Source organism: Podarcis filfolensis (assembly GCF_964270895.1).
Source record: "Podarcis filfolensis genome assembly, chromosome: 1".
Classification (NCBI taxonomy): Eukaryota; Metazoa; Chordata; class Lepidosauria; order Squamata; family Lacertidae; genus Podarcis; species Podarcis filfolensis.
The window spans coordinates 61,224,968-61,240,825 of record NC_139604.1 but is presented as its reverse complement, the minus strand read 5'-3'; the positions used below and the strand labels follow the sequence as shown (position 1 = coordinate 61,240,825).

General features: G+C 41.7%; 1 protein-coding gene and 1 long non-coding RNA gene across 6 annotated transcripts in view; one reads left to right on the top strand and one right to left on the bottom strand.

Moving 5' to 3' along the window:
* The window catches only part of AP2A2 (adaptor related protein complex 2 subunit alpha 2), a 62,109-nt gene that overhangs the window by 4,630 nt on the left and 41,621 nt on the right, over nt 1–15,858 (bottom strand). For 3 of the 5 annotated variants that reach the window (XM_083587274.1, XM_083587271.1, XM_083587270.1), the window contains exons 10-21: nt 14,664–14,801; nt 13,878–14,060; nt 11,251–11,348; nt 10,428–10,659; nt 9,863–10,036; nt 8,533–8,696; nt 6,672–6,752; nt 5,023–5,105; nt 4,711–4,800; nt 3,189–3,312; nt 2,848–2,964; nt 1,371–1,440 (exon numbers count right to left, since the gene is read on the bottom strand). In XM_083587274.1, coding sequence (XP_083443400.1) covers nt 1,371–1,440; nt 2,848–2,964; nt 3,189–3,312; nt 4,711–4,800; nt 5,023–5,105; nt 6,672–6,752; nt 8,533–8,696; nt 9,863–10,036; nt 10,428–10,659; nt 11,251–11,348; nt 13,878–14,060; nt 14,664–14,801 — 1,554 coding nt within the window. The remainder of the gene's footprint in view (nt 1–1,370; nt 1,441–2,847; nt 2,965–3,188; nt 3,313–4,710; nt 4,801–5,022; nt 5,106–6,671; nt 6,753–8,532; nt 8,697–9,862; nt 10,037–10,427; nt 10,660–11,250; nt 11,349–13,877; nt 14,061–14,663; nt 14,802–15,858) is intronic. The other 2 variants (XM_083587272.1, XM_083587273.1) reach the window with 1 other exon arrangement.
* LOC310750382 lies at nt 6–8,374 on the top strand. Its single transcript, XR_014542079.1, has 2 exons — nt 6–1,241; nt 8,208–8,374. It is a non-coding gene; the product is annotated as an uncharacterized lncRNA (long non-coding RNA).

Genomic DNA, 15,858 nt, shown 5'->3' with positions numbered 1-15,858 from the left:
GCCAAAGGAAAGCCAAAAAGGGGATTTGAACCAGAGACCAGGAAAAAGAAAGAGCAGGTGGTGAGAAAGGAAGGAAAGGGGCCTTACAAAAGATGGGCTTGATCAACATGCTGAACACACAGCAGGTCAAATGGTGGTCAACAACCTCCATGCAGCCCCTCGCAACCAGACTCTTGGGTTACAGGATTACCAGAAGAAGTGAAGTGTTTGAACTGGGGCTCCACAGATACATTCCTGCAGGAATGTCTCCAATTGTAGTGGGAGCATATCTGTGGAGCAGTGGTTCCTGCACTAGATTTCCCCCAAAATGCCTTGTATTGGACTCCTTGCATGCTTTCAGAATGGGTTATTTAAGTTTCAAGAACTCAGCTGCTTTGATTGCTGGCTACAACTCATGAGGCACCTACCTACAAGTGGCAGACAATAGACAGACAGCTGGAAGAACCACCCTACAAAGTCTAGGCCAGGCTTCCTCAACCTCAGCCCTCCAGATGTTTTTGGCCTACAACTCCCATGATCCCTAGCTAGCAGGACCAGTGGTCAGGGATGATGGGAACTGTAGTCTCAAAACATCTGGCGGGCCAAGGTTGAGGAAGCCTGATCTAGGCACAAACAAGCCTTTGTGCTCTGAAAGGAACTGGTAACATCTGGCAGTTTACATTTCATGTACTTCCCCCTACCACATGATTTTCTCACATTAGGCATAGATACCTGCAGGAAGAAAGCCTATTTATTATGTGCAGGTCTCTATGTGCAAAAACTTCCCCAGAACGTAGCACCCCAACTGCACATAGGCCTCTACACTGCAAATATCCATACCTCAGTTGTGTGTATAAGTGGGCTTGTATGTAGATAAAATTTCCTGTATGCTTCTCCAGATTTCTCTTTTGTCAGAAATGAGCAGTACTCAGAGAAAAGGCTCACAGTTGTCCATGGAATGATATCCCGAAGTCAAAAGCTCATGTCCTTTGGAGGGGCTAGGAAAAGAGCTTTTTTATTCTTACTTGCCCAGAATTTTAAAAAATACAATTTAAACTGGGTTTGATTCTGCTGCAGTGTGTGTGTTTTTACATGCATTTACATTTTTGTTTTAACATTGTTTGACACATTTTATTTTATTGCAGATTATTTTTATTGTTTTTCTGGCAAAGCACCCTGGGAGCAACAGCAATGAAGCGTTATAAATGCCCAAGTAGCAATGGTGATAACAATCTCAATCGTGGGATCATCACCTTGTCATGGTGAGTAATCTTACTTGGCTACGAGTGATAGCAGAAGAAGAAGAAGAAGAAGAAGAAGAAGAAGAAGAAGAAGAAGAAGAAGAAGAAGAAGAAGAAGAAGAAGAATGATAACAACCACCTGCTACCCACCTTTGCCTTTGTAATTTCGGTATCCATTGGATGGTTTGCTTTAAAGATGTTCTGCACTTCCTGTTGAGGGCTGCGAAGCAACACCAAGGTTAAAGTAGTTAACATTTGCTTTGGTTTTACAGTACAAACATGAAAGAGTTAGGCAGCATTTCATGTAGAACCAGCAAATTAGGGGTGGTTAAAACTGAACCTATAAAAATTGAGGCTTGAAGCAGTTTTTCTCTGCAGGGTTACATCAGGTTCCTCCTGCCTTCACAAAAAGGACATCAGCCAGCCAATGAACCAAATATTGATTCAGCAGTCTGTTTTGCCTCCCTCCCTCCTTCCACCCAACCACCCACCCGCAATTCAGGTAGGCTGCCCACTTTTAAAAACCAACTAAAATGTTAAATTTACATGTAAACTTATCAAGCAGGACCAGTTTTTAAAACGCTACAAAATTACCCCAGGGGATTGGGGAGAGGGAAAGATATGGATCATTATCAATTACTGACAGGAACATTCAGCAGATCTGGTAATTGACACACATGCCCTGGTGACACCCAAACTGGATAACTGGAGCACGCTCTGCATACAGTGTCCTCTGAAATGCTTTTGGAAATTTAAACTGGTGCAAAATGGTTTCTGGAGTCTACTTTACTGATCACCTCACTCCAGTTTTGTTGCAGTGGCTCCCAGTGTTTTCCCAAGCACAATTCAGGCTGCTGGTTCTTGCCTACAAAGCCCTAAACCATTGATGAGGAAGCTGTGGCCCTCCAGATGTTGTAGACTGCTGCCATTCCTGACCACTGGCCATTCTGGGTGGTCCAAAGGAAACTGGGAGTCCAACAACATCTAGAGGACCACAACCCCCACCCACCACCTCAGCCCTAAACTGTTTGGGAACAGGATATCTGAAGGTCTGCCTCCTCCCATATAATCCTGATCACCTGCTGAATTCAACACTGGAGGTCCTGCTATATGTTCCAACATTTTCTGGAGCACAGTTGGTTGGGATACTTTTCTCCTGCAGCACCCAGATCATGGAACTCTCATCCTTATAAGCTTCAGGCACATTACTCTGCTGAACTTTTGATTTCATTTAATGTTTCTCTCTCTCTCTCTCTGATTTAAAAACTCATCTTATCTATATACTATTTTTTAGTGATTCTGGAAATGCTTTTATTAATGTTTAGTAATTTTATAAGTTGCTTTGGATTTATTTATGAAGAACAGTAGGGTTAAAAAATAAATAAATAAAATAAATGTATTGTGCACAGCTAGCTGTAGAAAAATGCAGGACTTGTCCTTCTCCAGTACAATCCTGCAGAGACATTAGTACAAAGGAGGTCAATGTTCTTCTACATCAGCTTGACTGATGAAAAAATTTACACCTTTATACACCCCTGGAAGGGTTGAAGTTAATGGGTAGGCACCACCAGACTAAAGCAACACAGCATGTGCCATTAATGGCTGTGCAGGATCTGAACCATCTTACCTGCTTAGCTGCTTCCACCTCTGGAAGAAGTCTTGAGCGGCCATTTCTGTAGGCTGGAAAAATTTGTTCAGTGTGATGGGAAGCTTCACAGAAATGTTTTGCAACGTTCCTCCATATCTGAAACATGCAAACAGCAACAATTTAAACCTTTGAGCATTAGGAAACAGTTGCCACAGGTTTTTTTTTTTTTTAAAGTCTTCAAAGCATATAGACACAGGTGTCTGTTGAATTAAAACTCCACCCCAAAATGTGATTCCCCGCCCCAATCGTTTGGTTTCATTTGTTTAGAAGGCAGTCTTTACTTAAACCCAACACATATAGACCCAAATTAAGAGTTGTACCTGAACTGAATATTTAGGGCTGGTGCTTCCATGAAGTCCGATATGCACTCAATGTTTACTATCTGCTGCACCTGAGCACCTCCCTCCACAGTGGGATCAACTGGTTTCGTCTGCAAATTCAGGCGTGGCAGGTTAAGGAAACAGGCTATTTGGCTAACTTAATATTGGGAAAGTGCTGCCATAAAGTCACAAATACCCAAACTAAAACATGAGACATTGATTACAAGAATGTGACTTAAGTGCATTTGGGAGGGGGTGCAAATAAATAACAGCCGCAAGGGAGCCTGAGCAGCACCAGGACTGCAGGGGGTGGCAGGGGTGCATTTTCATAGGCTCCATAGGAGTAGAAAGGGAGTTGGGAGTCATCTAAGCCCAACCCCCTGCTCCTTCCAGGATACAACCACAGCATCTCAGGACCCAGACAGATGACCATTAAGCCATTGTTTAAACAGCTCCAGAGGAGGAGATCCCATCACCTCCCAGGCAAGCCTTCTGCGCTGTATTAGGAAGTTTCTCTTTAAATGATTTAGCCAAAATCTGCTTCCCTGCCATTTCCAATCATTGGCTCTAGACCGGCTACCCAGAGCAGCAGAAAACAAGCCTGCTCCATCTTTGGTGCAACAGCCCTTCAGGTATTTGAAAGCAGATTTGGTGTCTCTCTTTAACCTCCTCTTCAAATGGAAAAATCAGGCATGTACCTACTCACGCACCCTGCTCTTTGCATTGAGAGGGAAGCCCCCTGACACAAACAACAGTTTGCAGGGTGCATTTTGCCAGAAGCACAGCAGCGGATAGGAAACATTATCTCTATCTCCTGAACTCCCCATGGTGCTCACGATCCCATGCAGCAGCTATTTAATATTTTCCCCAAAATGCATATTAAATTGCATTCATAAAAATAATCATAACATACGGGTATTTTAGAATCTTAAAAAAGTCAGGTTTGCATGACAGCTATCCTCAAGAGTAACCTGACAACATTTGAGTGACAGAACATTTTGGGGGATCCCTTGACACTAGAGGGGCAGCCACGGGCTCCATAAACATTGTCACTTAAACAAATCATTTAAAACCAAGGAACTCTGCCTGCATAATGCCTAGTACAGTGGTACCTCTGGTTACGAACTTAATTCATTCTGGAGGTCCGTTCTTAACCTGAAACCGTTAATCGGAGGTACCACTTTTGCTAAAGTTCTTAACCCGAGGTACTACTTCCAGGTTAGCGGAGTCTGTCACCTGAAGTGTTTGTAACCCGAGGTGTTTGTAACCCGAGGTACCACTGTAAAGAGAAGGAACACACTTTTCTACGTCAAACACAGAACCAGCCTACCTTCCTGAGATGATTATCCTTAAATCACCTTTCTCTATATTGTGGTCCCCCAAGAAATGCAATGAACACTTCTGCCCAATGTTCTCCAATTCTTCCTACTAAACTGCAGTCCTTGCAGCATACAGTCGGATTCCTGCGCTTAAGAACAATATTTATTTCTCTTGTTAGCGATATCAGGTAACAAAAGGATATTAGCCTGGAGTTCATCTGAACAGATTAGCGCTGGAGTAAAATTCAAAAATTGTGTTGAAGTCTTGTTCCCATAAAATATGAACATCCGACCTGCAAAGAAACAAGGCAACACTTATGAGTGTTTTATTTAAACCACCACCCAAGCCTACTTAAGCTTGAAAAGGAATTAATTATAATATGCAGGGCTTTTCTTACATTCTTACAAAGGCCCAGCAATATTTCATTAGGGGCCCAAACATGACACTTCTTACAAACATAGGACCTAAGGTAATACTGTATAATGCAGTTTATCATAACCTGTGTTGTTCTTACCCAAGTTCTGCCGAAATTCAGATTTCAAACCAATCTGTAGCAACTGATTCTCAAATAAGACTCCATTATTTTTGCAAACAAACCTAGAAAGAGAGAAGCAGGCACAATATAGGAATTATGTTTTAGATAAATCACATGTTGTTACCAACTGCTTTAGATAGAAAGGATGCAGTCAGACATCTGTGCACCCAGGAGTATTAGAAGAAGTCAAGAAGAAGCAAGAACCAAGATAGAATCAAAATCAAGAAGTAAGCTGTAGGTCAAATAGTCCTTGCAAAATTTGCTTTATTCCTCAACTATTCCAAGCTGCCCCAATCACAGAAACATTGGGGGGAAGGGTTAAGGAGCCACAACATCCATGCTTTGAGGACTGGGCAACTGGTAGGAGCAAAAGAGTGAAGTTTGAAAGACATGACAATATCCCCTAGGGCATCTTAGAAACATTAAAATGGCATATCACTTGCTTGGTGCCACTCTAAGTATTAACTATTGCCAAATTGGGATAGGCATGGTGTTTTCTCTCCCAGCTATGACTAATTAGCTCAGGCTTCAAACATCAATTATCTACCAATGCAATGAATCGGAAGACAGACAGCAATGCATTATGAAGAGCTTTAGATTATGGTGGTTGCCAAATTGCGGTTGCCCAAGGCAAATGAGTTTTTCAAAACATTTTGGAATTTTATGTATTAGGTAAATTATGTGGGTAAGACCAATGGGAGAAACAGTACCAACTAGCTATGGGTCTGGAGATCTACTATGTGACCTGGGACAAAACATGCAGCCTCAATATTTCTTCTGTAAAATAGGATCGACAGCCTAGCTCACGGGAATGCTATGAGTATGCAGACATTGCAAACTGCTTTGCAAAATGCACAACAAATAACAGCATTTGCGTTACTTTAGTTTAGTAAGAGTTTAGGACCCAGGCACAGTCTTGGTTCTTACTTCACTATTTTTCCTGAAGGAAAGACTAGACATTCTAGCACACTGTAAGAGCCAAAGCCTCGATATTTGATTCCTTTGAATACTCATCAACACTGCAGAGCTCTATCCCAGAATATGCTGCATGTTGACTGCCAGAGAGTATCATAGGGCCGATTCACAAATGTGTGTGTGTGTGTGTGTGTGTGTGTGTGTGTGTGTGTGTGTGTGTCACTCAGCCTCCAGATGCAGGATGTGTGAAATGACAATGCTGCATTGTATTTAAAGAGATAGTTGTGTGAGGACTCCCTCATACCTGCATGTTCACCACTTGACTACAATATCAAGTAGAACCAGCCCACAGCTTTTGCAATTAGGCAACATGTAAACTTTGAAAACATTTGATCTATAATTACCGAGATCCAAAGCAATTGATGCCAGCTTCCATTACAAGCAATTCTATTGCCTTTCTTACACTCTAAAAAAGCTTGCTACTTTTCAGTTACCTTCCTGGATTACATTAAAAAACTGGATAGGAAGATAAAAAGATTGTTCTCCCTATGACGATTCACATGCACATTTTGATCACGCCTGCTCCAAGGCAGATCATACTCAGGCCAGAACACGCAGCAACAAGTAAACTCATTTAAAATGATGTGCTTAAAAAAAAAAAAGTAAAAAGTTGTACTAGTTGCCCAGTCCTGCAAGGATTTAGTATTGCTTACGTGTGAAAAAGCTCATCAGCATCATGCACAGCATCAGCTGGTTCCTCAGAAACCACCTGCTCATTTGAAGATAGGTCAGGACTAAAGTGAAGCAGCAGAAAGAGACGAAAAGAGAAGAGAAAAGAAGAGAAGAGGCAGCACACAGAAAGGGAGAGGTTAGTTAGTAAGGAAAGGAAAACTTAGGGAGGAGGAAAAATCCCTCCTCCCAACTCCATTAACAGCACTATCTTAGACCTACTTAGTGAAAAAGAAGTACCATCGTTCAGCCCAGACACTGAGGTCCAGCTCCAAGGGCCTTCTGCTGGTTCCCTCACTGCGAGAAGTGATGTTACAGGGAACCAGGCAGAGGGCCTTCTTGGTAGTGGCGCCCTCCCTGTCAATGTCCTCCCATCAGATGTCAAGGAAATAAACAACTATCCGACTTTTAGAAGACTTCTGAAGGCAGCCCTGTTTAGGGAAGTTTTTAATGCCTGATGTTTTAGTATGTTATGATATATGCTGTGAGCTGCTCAGAGTGGCTGGGGAAGCCCAGCCAGATGGGCGGGGTATGAATAATAATAATAATAATTATTATTATTATTATTATTATTATTATTATTATTATTATTATTATTTGTTACTCCCAGGTAGGTGGGTACAGGGCTGCAGGGTAAGAGCACCATTTTCAATAGCTTATAAGAAAGACTCAGTGGGTTGTAACCAACATTGTTTGGGCACAACCGGAACAGGGCTGTGCTAGTCTAGTTCAATGGGAAGGTTGAAGTCCTGCTGCAGACCTGGAAGTCTATTCAAGCAATGTTGGGATTCCAATTTATAGATACATTAAATCTAAAATTTGCTTGCGCACACAATCCTGAATTATTGAGCACAAAGAAACTCAAGTAACAATTTGAGAGAATTTTCCCCCTTGATGGTATTTATGTACTCTTATCAAATACCCCAGTTCTTGAAATGGCTTTGCTCAAGATTGTCCACCACATTGCAACTTTGCAGCACTCTTCTGAGTTATGGACAGAGCTTGACATTTGTCTTCAAGCATTTTCAAGTTTTTCTACACTGCCTTTTAAGACAATGGCTTAAATGTTTAAAATAAATAAAGACAACTCCCAAACTCAGGCCGCAACACTGCAGCATTGCACTAAGAACTTTATGTGAAGGTACTGGCAAGCGCAAAACTGCAAGTGAACACTTGTTGAATCAAGAGACCTGACCAGTGATGTTTCATGAAGCTACCAGTACTTGATTTAAAGGACAGAGAAGGAATGTCATTAGTTTGGTGTGTGTTTTTTTTAAAAAAGGGGGGGGTTCACACATGCTACAGGAGAAACTACCAAACTAGAACAAAATACTGGTGTTCCCACATCAAAATATTTTGATTGTATTCATCCTTTTATTATTATCTATTACTATTAACCAGATATTTAATTAATACCATTATGATTATTCTCATTGCCATGCATGCACTTACCCTAAAGGAAGGGTGGTCAACTTGTGGCTGGTGGGCCAGGTCTGGCCCTCCATGAAATTTGTTTGCAGCCCTATTCAATTCTACAATCAAGAGAATTCAGCCACGGAGAGAAAAATGCTTTCCAGTTATATGGAAGAGATATTTAAGATTTACAGGAAAGTGACATCCAGTGCCCAGACTACTATGTGATGAGTAAGATGTCTTCCCCCAAAATAAAAAAGTGTGGCCAATCCTAGCAAGGCGAATAGTGTCATACATGAGTTAAGATGACTTGCCAACCTTTGTTGCTCTCTTAGTGAAACATGCAAGAAGGGAACCTGGTGGTAGCTGGGAAAGAGAAAGGGGAAACAATTGCTTCCCACCACTCCTATGATGCTTTGTTTTACTATGTACCTTGCAAAGTTATCTTCAGAACCTGGAGCTAGAGATGCGGGAGCCGCAGAGGTGTCCGAAAACACATCTACCAACAAACTGCCACTAGATGCTGGGGCTGGAACAGAGTTTGTCGTGGGGGCTGTGCCAAGTCCTAAAAGGTCTGCTGAAGGAGATGGAGTAGACTGTAAGAGACAACAGGAAAGTTCTGTGATTAAAGCATGTCTGCTGATAAGATACAAACCGGGCCAAGCCCCCAGCTCACTTTCCCCAGCCAACGTGAAGCTCTTTCATTAAGAAAACTGTGTCGTTCATCACATTAATTTGATTTAGCAATAACATCCCGTTCCTTGACCCACAAGGCATTTAACGTTATCAGAAAAGGAGACAGCAAATCAATTTGAACAGTAACACGGCATGAAAACGTGAGCAGACAAGCAGTTATCACAGGTATAAGATCTAAAGGGGAAAGGAACTTGCTGAGAAGGTTGTAAATGAAGTCATAAGAAGAGGCAGCCTGGCATGTTGCTGTGTCTCTTGCAACCCACGCCAGGATTCTCAGTATACTTTTCCTCTGAGGAGTAAACTCACAGGCTTCTTACATTGTCACCCCATTAAATCAACATGGACACATTGTTAGACTGGGAATAAGACCCACCTCCCTGTGTACGTATAATATTTATATTTATAAAAATATTTATAGACCACCCTCTTATATAAAATCTCAGGGTAGTGTACAACAAGGTTTATAAATATATATATAAAATACCATTTTAAAAAATACAAAATGATGATAAAAATGGCCCACTCATCTGAAAAGCTTAAACCACGGAACAGGCCTGTCGACACAAAGAAGTCTTCAAGAGACACCCGGAGGTTAGCAGTGAGGCTACCTGTTGTATTTCTGCTGGAAGAATATTCCACAGCATAGGACTGGAAGCCTGACTGACCTCTAGTTAAAACCCATAGGGCTTCCGAAACACAAGAGACAACTAACAGTGATCTTCCGGATGATCTCAGTGATTGAGCTAAGATATACAGGCCCAGGCAGTCACAAGGTAACCCAGACCCAAGTTGTTGTGGGGTTTAGATCTCAGTACAAGAAACTGGCCCAGTGGCATGGCATGACCAAAATGTATAGAAAAATGACTGAGAAAATATCTAACCCAGCCATTCATAAAGCAAATTAATTTGGATTTTGAAGTGTATCCACATTGGCCTTTCCTGGTTACCAGTATAGTTAAGGTCTGGAAGGAGACCTCTCCACTAGGATTATATGCAGACATTCCATTTCCCTTATAATCAACCTGGCTCCAAGAACTGGTATGTTACGCTGCTGAAACCAACCTACCACAGTGCTGGCATTTACAAGAGTAGCTTCTGTGCTCCCATTCACATCAGAGTTCCTCTCTTTCTTTGTCTCTTCCAAGTCAGTAACTGTGTTGGGGCCCTTTTTCTTCTTGAGCTTAGCCAGAATGGAGGACTCCCTCTCTGGAAATGGGGGCATTTCTTCCAGCACCGTTGCCTTATAGGGAAAACAAGCCATAAGAGACCAGAGCATGTATACTTGGAAGAGGTAGGGAAAAAAATTGTGATTTCTTAAAGGAGGAATGGAGAATCTCTGGCCCTCCTGTTGTTGTTGCTAGACTATAATTCCCATCATTCTTGATCACTGGCCATGTTAGCTGGGCTAGCAGGAGTCCAACACGGAGGATCACGTTTCTCAACCTCTGTCTTAAAGTATAACCCCCACATGGTGTGTGTTACATCATTCCATTTGTTACAGTCAATTAACGACCCCCCTCGCCCCACTCAAAACCCCCCCAACCAAGCACAATTATTGCTGGTGTAAAAAAAGGGGGGTATTTCTAGACACAGCTGCCAAGAATTAACTTCACATTCATGTGAATACATACCAAGATGTCAGTACTTGCAATTGTACTGAGTCTCAAGTACTCAACGGCTCTTTGCTGCAGCTCAACATCAGCATTTTTCAGTTGGCTATCACTGCGCAGCACATCCTGAATAGTTGTTTTTATCTCAGGAAATAAATTCACAAATTTTATGTACGTAGACAGAAGCAGCGCTCTGGTTGGAACACTGCATAGGTGGAACTTTGAGTGCAGCAGGTTGAACTGGATCAAAGGGCTGGGGTGGAAGGGAGGAAAAGAGAGGGAAAAGGAACAAGAACAAAGTCACCATTAAAACTGCGACTTGACAATGATTTGCAGCCAATCAGAAGCCGTGCCTTGGTTTTCAAATGTTCGGGAGTCGAACGGACTCCTAGAACGCATTAAATTCAAGAACCAAGGTACCACTGTACTTAAGTAATGAAATTTCTCTTGCCATGATCTCAGAATCCTATTCCTCCACTAGTTTACAGAATTGTTACTTTAAACACAAAGGATGGCATTCTCTCCTCACAGCCGCATGTCCTTCTGCACACATTGAGCGCTATCCTAATCAATTCTCCATGGGCCATGTCAGACAAAAATGGGGTATCAGCGACTCCTGACTCAAGGGGCCCCCACTCCACTCTGGGAGGAGAAGAACATAGTTAGGAGGGGCAGAGCCAAAAGCTCTGGAGACATACTGGGCAAGTGAGTATGCTGGCATAGCATGACAGAAAGATCATACATTATTATTGTAGATAGACCGCTTTAAAATTGGCTGCATAGTTATTATGCCATAGTTATTAATTCCTTGTTGCCACCCCCAGGTTCAAGAGTGTGTTTTTACCTAGATCTTGGATCCCCAGCAATCAGATTTCCAAACTCTCCCAAGATGTAGCCACCTACTTTTACCAGGTTCTCATGGCAAGCCGGTGCTTGAAGCGCCTGTTGAAGACATTTGAAGCCCATCATAAAGTTGCTAGACTCAGTAAATGCATGCACCTAAAACATTAGTGCTGATGAAGATTCAGGATTTTTTTAAAAAAAAATATTTGGGTGCCTCACAGTAGTGTCTACATAGGGTTTCTCCCTTCCCTCCAGGGCATCAGTGACTGTCACAACTAGAAACATGATATTGATTAGAGCAAGATTACCAGCTGGGAGACATGAGGCCTGCCTGATCTCCATTGGGTTGGAAGGAGTTTCCTTATAATCTGGGACTGGCTAGTGACTGAAGGTCTGGGATCCCTTGGCATGCAGCTTGGTTTTCATTTGAGTATTGGTCCAGCATTGTGCATATAGCACAGGTGAAGGGGCAAACTGGACTCACATGGAGAGCAGGGTGGCAAGAAGTTATGAGTCTGAATCCAATAACCTACTGGTCTCTTCTAAACCGATACTAAATGGTTGGCATTATTTGGAGGATATTGTGCTGTATGTGGGGAAGATATGCTTGAACTGGAGAGAAGAGTTTGCAGTCCTCCCTCTCCCCTGCACTCTGCAACAACACTTTAAACATGGAAGTAACTTCTACCGCTCTAGGAGGAACGTTCTGTTCCATTCTGTGGTATGGACTGCTAGTTTCCTGCATCTGTACAAGAAGTACAAACACAATGGAATGAGGAAAATCCGTTTACTAGTTGCCCTCCTTTTTACTCCTGCCCAATGTATTGGAAAAGTTGTCGTTCTTAGATGTATATCCTACTTTTTGACCAGAAATCACAAAAGGAGTTAACAGCTTTAATTAAAAATAGTAATATATTTTAAGAGAGAGAAATAAAAGAAACAGACCCAAAAGGAGGTATTTGCAAGGGGAGGTGGGAAGAGAAGAGATCCCATTTTTTAAAAAAGGTTCCGAAAGTTAGCATAATACATAAATCCTTAAAAAGTGCTTGTTAGGTACTGGTCAGTCAAAGCTCTCAGAGAAGCTTTTGAAACAAACAAATCACAGCAAAGCAGGATATAATGCTGCATCATCATCATCATTATTATTATTATTATTTATTTATTTATTATTATTTTTCTGGCATGGCCAAGTTCTTCTCTCCTCCAAAGCCAGCACTATAAGGCTAACTTAAGAGAAATAAGAATGGCAAATAACTTTTTCACGCTGAAAACATTTTTTGCTCGTGCTATCGCAACACAACAGATTAGAGGAACAGATGGAAGATTAGCTCTTAGCAGCAAGGCAGGTTTATCTCATTGTGTCAGGGAGTAGTGCAATTTGTGCAGAAAGCTGCTCAAAACAGAGGGGTCTTATCAGAAGCCTGCAGAGCGAGGATCAGTTCCAAGTACACAACTCGTGCAAGACAGCTAGTTAATCTTGACAAGAAGAAAGAAAGTGCCAACCTGGCCTTTGAGAGGGGTGGCGGCACAGGGGTGCATATGACAATGCACTCTTGACAGCAGTGGCTCATAACAGGGAAAGAGGGCCAGGTACCCAGAGCCCTAAAAGGATTATTACCCAACCTGGATACAGCATGCCTAAGTGACAGCAGTCACCCAAGTGCAAAGGTCACGTCAGCACCAGTTATTGACCATCCACCCTAACAGTTATAACTACAACACTTTGGCCAAGTGCTACTTCAAACTATTGAGGTGTTTATAGAAAAGTTATTTGCATCACTAGCCAATTATAATTTCTTGGATTCAGAACTGGACTATTCCAGTCTTTCTAAATTTCATTTTTAATAAAACTATTTCAATCGAAGCATATTTGGGCAATATAGAGAAAGCACCAGCTGCAACATTACAAATAATGAAGAGTCTTGTGCCACCTTTAAAAAACTAGCAAAATTATTATGGCATATAGCCTTTTGTGGGCTGCAGACCCCTTCATCAGATGCATTAAGTGTTATCCTGAGAGACATATATAAGAGAGAGAGAAGAAGAAGGAAGAGAAAGAGAGTAGTTAACAGAAATAAAATGCGGGGAAGTGCAGGCAGTAATAATTGTGTAATTATCTGTGGCATTCACAAGACAGTTTATCAAAGTTTATTGGCCCCTTGGCATCATCATCCATCATTCATTCTTCCTCATTCTAGGCAACTGCTGCCTCATCCACCATGGATGTGCAGTTTACACAAATTTTCACATGGAACAATTCTCTCGCCGCTCACAGTGCCTCAAAAACTTTTCCCAATTCAATCTTTAGTCTAGCTTCATGTCTATTTTCATTGAGACAAGGATTTCTCCATGTAAGTAATACACCATTAGTACAATGAAAAAGTCATACCCTGTGGGTTTATTGCTAAAAATGAAATTAAGGGAAGGGACAAGGCAAAGTTACAGAACCGCAGAAGTGTCAGAAGCAAGTAAGAAAAGAGCATAAATAGAAAATGCCAGCAAAGGGGAATGATGAAAGAAGTCAAACACCCATCTGGACCAGAATTATTCCTTACCACTTGGCTTTCATTACTAGTTTACAGTGAGATGCTGGAAGAAAAAGGCTTCCAAACAATAATTATGTCTTACCTCAAAGACTGTCTTTGCTGCATACCCTTGCACATCATCTCTGTTAATTACAATCTGGATGACTCTGTACCACACCTCTTCACTGACATAGTCTCCAGCGATTCGAATCAAATTCAAGATGGTGTCCACATACCAAGTGTAGTCCACTGCATATTTCTCAGCTAAAATCGCAACCTTCAGCACCTGAGCAAACATACACAACACCAACTTATGAAGCAACCTCATTCAAACAATGAATTTCTACAGCATTTAATACCTATCCATTCAAAAAAAATAAAGGAAAACTAAACGCACCACTGTTCCTACATCTCTCAATTCATCCAAACTAGTTAGTATAAATACCCTCCTTAGTACAACATATCCAATATTGATTAATACCTTAAACAAATGTAAAAGGGTGATCCAGAGACAATATATTTTAGGATCAACTGAAGTAAAAGCAAAGCACATTTTACTGTGATTAGACTGATCATATACAGTTTAATAAACCCAGTGCAAGAAATTCTGCCATCTACTTTAAAGAGCAACCAAAAGATTGTCACCTGTGGAACCTTAAAATAAATTTATTATGGCTACTCCTCTAGAAGTCAGCACAAAGGTGACCATCTACTGGAATTAGCATTTGTACACAGTAGTCACATTGAAATTGTCAGATGCTATGTTTAGTTTAGCAAAGGTTGATGTCATCTTGCAGCTCTAAATTTATAGCAGCACTCAACGGTGAAGACAGCTCAGATGATTATTATTATTATTATTATTATTATTATTACTACTACTACTACTTACAATTTCTTCTCTAATAGAATAATCAGCAGTTTCCAGGTAATTCAGCATTTCAGCTACAATTTGCTGGGCGTTGCTTCTGTCACACATGGCATACAGGAGGTCCACCGCTCTTTGTCGCACACTTACATCCCTCTCTGTCTGCAAAGGACATCACAATGGTAAAAGATCAACACAAAGGGAGAGATTTGGGGAAACAACAATTAAGACGTGTCCAAATTTTTAAGCAGACTATCGCAGTGCCCACGCTACAGATACTAGCGCCTGAATTACACCTGGGATCAGTACCAGGTGGCATTTGTTTCGAAGTCAATAATCCTAAACAGCATTTATAACAAGAAACAAGATACTTGGCTTCATCCCAATTGGGGTCAAAGCCAGGAAAACAAATTTAAGTGGAATGATTATTTATTAAATATTACTAATTAAGAGTCCTGGATCAAGGGAAGGATAACCATGTAATGAATGACACCAAGGCATTCACCCCACCCCACCCCACCCCCGGTTGTACCCACATAAGACTCCTCAGTAGGGGGCCAACAAACTATGCAAGAAAAGCAGCAGTAATGCAGAGTTGGGGAGCTTGATGTCTCTCAAATGCTGGCTGGGTCTCATGGGAGTTTTTAGTTCAGCAACATACGGAAGGCTACATGTTCTCCACCCCTGGGGCAATGGCTAGTAGTAGCTCAATCTAGGGTCCCTCTGGGGTCTCTCCCTGGTGCCCACAAAGCCTCTGAGCCCCATTGGTCATGAAGTGGAGAGAGTGGCTTGTCACATATTTGTCAGAAGGTGGGTGCTGAGATCTAAGGGAAGGAGGTAGAAGTGTTGACACTCTACCCTACTTCCTCTTCCAGCTCTATATGCTTTTTATGGTTCAGATGAATTCTACAGGATCCAACTTTTACCCAGATCCCTTGGAAAAGTAAAAAGAATTGCATGCATGGAAACTTTCTTACTCATGGGGAGGAGCTAATCTGGGAGACAGAAACGATAAGTGAGCAGCGTGGGTGGCATCCACAGCACTTGCTCAAAAATCTAAATGATATCATGGACCCCAAAAAAGATTGGTGGCCCCTGCTTTATACTTTGACTAGAAAGTATTAAGAACTAGACTGTGGTGACGTTGATGCATCCAAGGGCACCATGAACTGCAGGAAGGAACGGGTCAGACAAGAACAAGGATCCAGATACAGGAGGT